We start from the raw sequence: 7,317 nt of genomic DNA on the forward strand, positions 1-7,317 counted from the left end.
AGAGACCAGAAACAGGCAGGTTAAAAAAAAAAAAAAGGCTGTAAAGCTGCAGCTGGGTTGGCACAATAGATAATCAGGTAGGGGGCATTGGACCATAAACTACAGAGGTAAAGCGGGAATGGGCAACAGGTGAGCAGGTGGATGGGTGTGGGGAATCAAGTGACCAGGATAGAAGGGGTTATAGCGGGACAGATGGGAGTGGCGGGATCTCAAACAACAGGAGAGCAGCGATAGCAAAGGGCAGACAGCAACAAAAACTGTGACAGAAAAGAGCTGGAAAGCAGTTCATCTATTGTGCTACTGGTAGTTTCTTTACATCAGAGAAAGAAGACAAAAATGACAAACATCCTGAGACTGAGTAGCATTTTCTTTTGTCTGCAGGAGAGCTTCATTGGGAGAGTTTTAAACCATGGTGAGAATCATTTGCAGTATACTCGGTGTGACAATAAAACGTAAATGCAGGCTTAAAATCAGGACAAAAAGCCAGCAAGAATCAATCAACCATTTGCTGCCATCATCTTTCTTTTTCATATGGACCTATCGCATATAAAGATGAATCTGTTGCAGTCCATTTGACAGATGTTTAGTGCAAGAATTCACAACATCTTTAGGGATACCAGAACAAAGCCACAAATATTTTGTCAAGGCTTTTGAAGAATTAAATAGTGGAAATTAAAGTTTTATAAACACACCATCTAATATTAAGCTACTATCTCTAGTTTAATTTGTATTGCATTTCTTTAGTAAATGAAATTTTCTGCTCTATTAATTCACATCTCCAAACTGCTACACACCCGATTGGTGCGTAACAAGTAGCCTATAGTTTAAGCCTACAGATGACCTAATTCATGAACACAGTGACTCAGTTTTCAAGTCAACATTATTTCTACTAAAATTACTTTCATACTCTTTATTATGTGAGACTACGCAGGTGCCCGTATGCACGTTTTACACAGCAGCGCCCCCTACTGTTTGACTCGGAGACACCTGAACTCACAAACTGAGTGCCAGACTCACTTGATTTGGATTGTCAGGTTACTTACAGGAAGGGAGTGGACCCAAACACAGGGCACCGGAAGCGGGAGGTTTGAGAATAACCGCAAGCTTTACTCACACAGTCCTGCAGGTTACAGGCCAAGGGACTGGCAGAAGTCTTACACGAGGAGGAATGAGCAAGAGAGCAATCATTTCTCAAGAAGGAAAGAGGACGTGACGACCTTGCAAATGAAACCGGGGAGAGGCGAAACTACACAACTGTGCTGATGAGCTAGTGAGACACAGGTGAGCCCAAAAACACAGGAAGTAAAACGAAAAAGACAGAAGAGGTGAGTGATTTCAAAGTAAAACAGGAAACCCTACAAACTAAAAGCAGAATCATAACAGTCACATGAAGTTACTTTTAGTAAGATGTATTTAGATATACTTTACTTGTTAGGCTCATTTTTTTTTTTTTTTTTTTTTTTTTTGTATGTCCGCCAGCAGCTGCTAACTGCTGCTTCTGACGTATAAACACAGGACAAGAAATATGAGGCCTAAAGCCAGTGAGTGTGTACATGTTTAGTTGTGTTTATGTGTAAGCACAAGCAAAACGGAGACAGAAATATGTGGGGAATTGAAATAAAGGAGCAAGATGACCATGTAATACTTTTTTTAAATTTTTATTTACTTAAACAAATATTGCAGGTTCAACCTTCTACAAGAGGAAATGTATATTGAATTAAATTAGTCAAGATAAATAAACTTTCTTATTGCTTGTTTAAAAAATCTATACTTTAACAATGAAAAGTTTATGTACAAGTAACAAACAGATTTTATGCACTATATACAATAAAACATTCACTTAGAACTGTCACAGTAGACTATTACTGTGCAAAAGTATTTTCACTGTTCATTAATTTCAGTCTCAAAACCAAACGTGCAACATCTGCACATGCTTGCATACACAGAGCTCAGCTTACAAAACTGCTGCCAAACTTTACTTTATGAAACATTCAATGCCCGACAGAAAACAAACCCTTGCCACTGTTTCATTTTTGAGGGTACATCCGTCCATCTGTGTAGTTGGGGAGTCCTGTTTCTGTTGCGATCCACTGGTTGTAGTTGGTGACCCGTGTGTAAACGCCTGGTTTGTTCCAATTGGCGCATCCTTCCCCCCAGCTCACCACCCCGAACAGAAATATTCGGCCTGATACTTCACACGCCAGCGGACCACCAGAGTCACCCTGTGAAGAGAGGGCACCACAGTTTGTCAGTCAGTAAAACATGAAGTATTGTTCCAATTATATCGTTTTTAAAAGATCGTATGAATACTGACAGACAATAAAAAAAGAATGGTGGTAGGTGTACTTCAAATTCTTTCCATTTGTTTACTTTTCCTACTGAGATCCAGGTATTTAGTGTTGTTCTAATGATTTTATTCTGACCCAATGTGGTCTAAAACTGAATTTAGACAATGGCACTAAGCTTCTCCACTGAAATTGGAATAATTTGAAAGTACCTTAAGGAGCTCTTTGGGTCAATGACCAATTCTTTATTACACACTAACTCAGTTCTGGTGTGACAATTAGTGAAATGTTTCTTTCCTAACAATAATAATGTATTTAATAAAACAAAATATAATTTGAATGTGAAAAAATAAACCATGTTAATGTAGAAATACAATGAAAAGATATTCATAAAACATTACACAAAAGTGAGAAAGAATAAAAACTTCTTGCTTGCAAAGAGTTTTTTGAGCCGCACACCGTGGGAGTAAATATTTTCAGCACTGTTCAAGATCAATACTCTTCTTCAACAAGTGAAATAAATAGTTTTCAGATCCTCTTTAATGCTACCAAAAGGTCACTTTACTTTACCCACTTCTGTTTTTGAATACGTAAGTAGCCTCCAGTTTTCTTTCTCTTTATGCGCTTAGCTCTTTAAATTCTTGTTTATTCATTCATTTATAAACTGGACTCTTGTTTACCTTGCAGGCATCAGTGCTCCAATCAGGGCTCCCAGCACAGAGCATGTTCTCAGTGATGAGATTGTCATAGTGAAGTTCACTATTACAATTAGTGTTGGAGAGCAGTTCAACGTTGGCCTGTTTCAGGAACTGTGAGTACTGCCACGACTCTGCAGACGACACAATGTCAGGTGTAACAATCATAGAAAAGGCTGAGAGAGCAGTCATGAGTCTGAAGGTCGGAGGCTCTGCAGGACTTACCGGGACGCTCCTTTCCAAATCCTGCGATGCTGCATGTAAATCCTGCAGGAAGCTGAGTGTGAGCAGGAGGGAGACAAACTGTCCGTACAGAAGGTGACCTCACTGCACATCCTCCATCGGTGCTTTTGATCTTCAACAGTGCTGAAATGTAAAGATAAACTTGTTTAAGTCCTGCGTACAGACGACTTACTCACTCACACAGCAAATAAACACAGCAATGTTTGCACACACCAATGTCGTTGTTGTAGTTTGAATCATTGTATTGTTGGTGGATGATCAGTTTTTCCACAACAAAGCGCTGCTCCTTGTTGGCATATGTCTCATTGATGGCAGTCTTCCCCAGGTATACGGACAGATCTTTGGTTTTGACCAGCTCACTGAACACAAACACAAAAGGTTGATATAAACACACGGGTGTGTAAACATATTACATCACCAATGTGAGTCATATGGCCTGTATAGTTTGATAATTGCAGTGGTGTACGTGTGTGTGTGTTTGTGGTTTCTCACCTATCAGAGAAGCAGTGAGCAGCTGTGAGAACCCAGCACGGCGAGATGAGCGAGCCACCACAGAGGAAACCGTAGCTGTAAAAGATAGCAGCGACCCACGGGTGCGACTCTATAGGTGTGAAAGAACCACCTACGATTTTATGCATCTGCCGCTCAGACCTCTCGCCACATGTCAGCTCTGGAGGGACATACGAGAAGAGTCGGGTGAGTGCTGATGAAGGAAATCACGTGATGCCAGTGATAAAAAAAAAAAAAAAAAGTGGACGTAAACAACAAAGCTACCTGTATCCATAGGGGATGGGGGTTTTACTGTTGGTGGTGTGGAGCCTGTATAGGAGAAGAAACTATTAGAAAAGTCCAAATCAAACATACAATGATTCCATGAAATATTGTTTACAAATAAAGTTTAATAAATAAATTTTATAAATTCCCAATGTCAGTCTTACATCTGGGAATATTGCAGAAAGCTCTCACAGTCCTTTTTCCTTTTCGGATATGACACCAAGGCTCCGTGCTCTGGTTCGGATTCCTAGTGTTCAAGTGCAATAATATTAAACATGTGATACCTCTCTCTAACACATCTCTGCATCAGATGGGTGACTGTGTACCTGCAATAATTATGGTTGCCAAGTCCCTTTGAAGGTCTCCAGAAGTTTTCAAACATGTTCCAGTTGAGACACCTGTAGCCATTTGATGACTTGTTGACAAATCCTCTGTAACTGCTCCCATCCCCAGACTGACACATCTCTGTGGATCACAGCGCAAAGAGAGGCAAGGACATTTAATGCATCCAGTTATAAACAAGGAATATTAGGAGGCCTGTCTAGACATTTGACTTACTGCCTCTCTTTTTGGAGGATCTTCGGGAAAAAGCCTGTGATGAGCAGAGACAAACTGAGTCATAAAGATTTATAAAAAACCTTCTGTGTACCCAGATTGCTATTAATCCTTAATTTACTTCCTCTTATTGCTGCTTACCACGTTCACACTGAAGGCTGCAAAGACGACGATGATGACAGAAAGATTCATCTTCACTTCTGGTTTCGCTTCTGCTTCCTGGAAATATTTTTGTCTGGAATTACAGAAATGGAACATAACGAGTGGATGTAAAGCCCCTGTGCTCTTATATGGATTGTAAAGCACATGACAGAGGAAACGCACGTTAAAGAGACATTTGGTTTCTTTGTCTGGGTTCAAGAGTGAAGCAGAAAAATACTCACTTTAATATGTTCTTTTGTAACTTGCTAATAGGACCCCAAGAGGAAAGATTGCATTGAAATTTCAGTCATGGCTTCCTCAGTGTCAATGTATCCATCATCAGTACACAAAGTATTGCACATACACGTTTCTGATGATTGTATGTGCACATTTGAAGAAAACACTGTGTTGTCGAGGTTTTAATTTGAGAGCAACAGATAGAGGATGTTTAGTGTGTGTGTGCTCTGTACTGTCAACATAATCTCTATCTCTACACTAAGTGCGATATCAATTTATATTAGTTGATTACAGCGTAGCATGTGCACACCATTGCATCACATTAGTTTTGCACTGCATACAGTTCAAACATCAAACTTCTAGATGTTCCTGGAACACAGTGTCAGCTTGATAAAGGCAAAAGCAAATGTCTGAGGCTTTACTTTAAATATTTGACAACAAAGAGTTGATGCACTGTATCTACTAGATTAAGATACCTGTGTCAGATTTCATTGTTCTTATTCATAAAGTTAATCAGAACAACAACATCTTATATTTTACATAACATGACAGTCTACCGCAGAAAGCTTTGTTAAAGATCTATTTACCTTTCTGTCCAGACTTGCAGTTCTAATGAAAGCCTCTATTTCTTCCAGCTGAGGTGACTCCGCTCCTCTCTGTATCCTCTGATATGCACTTGTGTTGTCGGAAGACTTGAACTCGCACTGTTGTTCTCGTGTTGCAGTGCTGATCCTCTCCGTGTCACCTCCCTTTTTATAACCCAGCGGCTACGAGCGGGAGGAGTTTAAATGAAAACATCACTCGCGACTAATTGCTGAGCAAATCATAAAATTCTTGACCAAAGAATTTGTCATTTCCCGTGACACATACCCGATGACCAAACTCTCTGAATGTTTATCCAAATTGGGAGATGTGTACAATAAAAGCATCCGATTCAAAAGTCGAGCGTTGTTGCAGATAAATAACATAAAAAAGTGTCATTTTTTACAGTCTGTTCACCATAAACAAAAGACAAAACAAGATTTAAAAAAATAAATGGACTCAGTGCAGAGTGCACTCAGAAGTCTCTAATCAGTGCAAATAATCCTTTAATGTTCAATGCAAGTACAATGCAAGTAGTTACACTGTTACTCTACACAATGACATAACTCAGAGATTCAGCTACAGCTCTAAATCTTCATTTAAGTAATAACAAATTCTTTAACTTTGTTTGCCTCTGTCTTATTTCAGTGCATTATATTACAGTCTCAGTCATTGGCAGCTTTTAACCAAGTGAACACATTGACCCTCCTCAGTCTACCATTTACCGTTAAAGCATTATTGTTAATCTAAAACCATTCATGGTGTTGCTCCTTTTTGCATGAATTATTTCTTTATCTCTTCGGAAAACCAACATTTATTTTTACAAAGTTTGAATGTACCGTAATGTATTTTCCCTCTCCTCTTCCAAAAGGAGGCCATGCACTACATCTATACTGATGTATACACTGAATCATTTGCTTGTTACCACATGCAGACAGCTGTATTCTTAATCAAGACCACTCTTTAAAGGCACGTACTCCTGAATCTTGAAATAATGACAAGTTAAAGCAAATGTTTGACTGATGTCTTTGATCCTGAATCTGTTTTGGATAACAGCGCAGTTGTTTTGCAAGACAACATTTGTTGCACATCCTTTGTAATACCACTTCCCCCAAAACAATAGGCATTGTAAGTAATTTTGCATGGGACTTTCAAGACTAAAATCTCCCCCATAAGTTACCTCATAAATAACTGACGTCTGTGTTACTCACATTTCCTCGTCTTTGGTCATGACAATGACCAGATATGACACCTACACGTCTGAGGTTTTGTGAATTGGAGGTCTTTGAGGGATGAAATTAATACAAGCATAATGACCAAAAAACATGTTAAATAAATGATTTGCTGACTCCAATAGCATGTACCTGATTAAAGTCTACTTTAAGTCTCGCACAGGTGTTTCATCAAAAGAAAAACTACGTGTTAAAATTACCCAACCCAGGGAAGCCCAGGATATTTGTGGTTTAAGCCAGCTGCAACCTGGAGTGTCCAAAATATCTGACGCCCCCAGTTTAGTCTTACCACCAGCCACACAAATGCTGCCCTAAAGGCTGAAAACACACCTCTTGGTGTTCCTGAATCTTCTTCACTTTACCCTTAAACAGCTGTTGTCGATTTTTAACTCTTTAATGTCCACAGTTGCAGAGACAAGTGATGTTAATAGTCATCAGGCTGTTCTCTGTCTTTATCTAACAAAATCATCTTTGTTTTTGTTTGAGCTCAACTGTCCTCTTTTTGGCAATACTATTTTATAAAACAAATGTAATTGAAATAGAGCTTAAAACCGAGCTTTAGGTAAGATCTTT

The 7,317-nt window shown here is 39.1% G+C and overlaps 1 protein-coding gene across 1 annotated transcript; it reads right to left on the bottom strand.

Annotated features, from left to right (window-relative positions):
* Positions 1-1,684: 1,684 nt before the first annotated feature.
* plaua (plasminogen activator, urokinase a) lies at positions 1,685-5,639 on the bottom strand. Its single transcript, XM_069717905.1, has 11 exons — positions 5,518-5,639; positions 4,694-4,787; positions 4,556-4,589; positions 4,324-4,462; positions 4,162-4,244; positions 3,998-4,042; positions 3,716-3,893; positions 3,437-3,582; positions 3,206-3,346; positions 2,966-3,114; positions 1,685-2,222 (listed from the first exon to the last, which is right to left on the bottom strand). Exons 2-11 carry the CDS (start codon positions 4,742-4,744, stop codon positions 2,028-2,030), a joined length of 1,161 nt encoding a protein of 386 aa, XP_069574006.1. The 5' UTR covers positions 4,745-4,787; positions 5,518-5,639; the 3' UTR covers positions 1,685-2,027.
* Between the last annotated feature and the right edge of the window lie 1,678 nt (positions 5,640-7,317).

This window comes from Brachyistius frenatus, unplaced genomic scaffold, assembly GCF_029030835.1.
Source record: "Brachyistius frenatus isolate BFR_SWC_R1_liver_20210118 unplaced genomic scaffold, ASM2903083v1 Contig_183, whole genome shotgun sequence".
NCBI classification, from domain to species: Eukaryota; Metazoa; Chordata; class Actinopteri; family Embiotocidae; genus Brachyistius; species Brachyistius frenatus.

Coding starts and splice junctions, on each gene's coding strand:
- plaua (XM_069717905.1), bottom strand. CDS start 4,744: ATGAATCTTTCTGTCATCATCGTCGTCTTTGCAGCCTTCAGTGTGAAC. Junction 3,894..3,997: donor CCCATCCCCTATGGATACAG/GTAGCTTTGTTG, acceptor ATGTCCCTCCAG/AGCTGACATGTGGCGAGAGG. Junction 2,223..2,965: donor GGAGCACTGATGCCTGCAAG/GTAAACAAGAGT, acceptor CTCTCTTCACAG/GGTGACTCTGGTGGTCCGCT.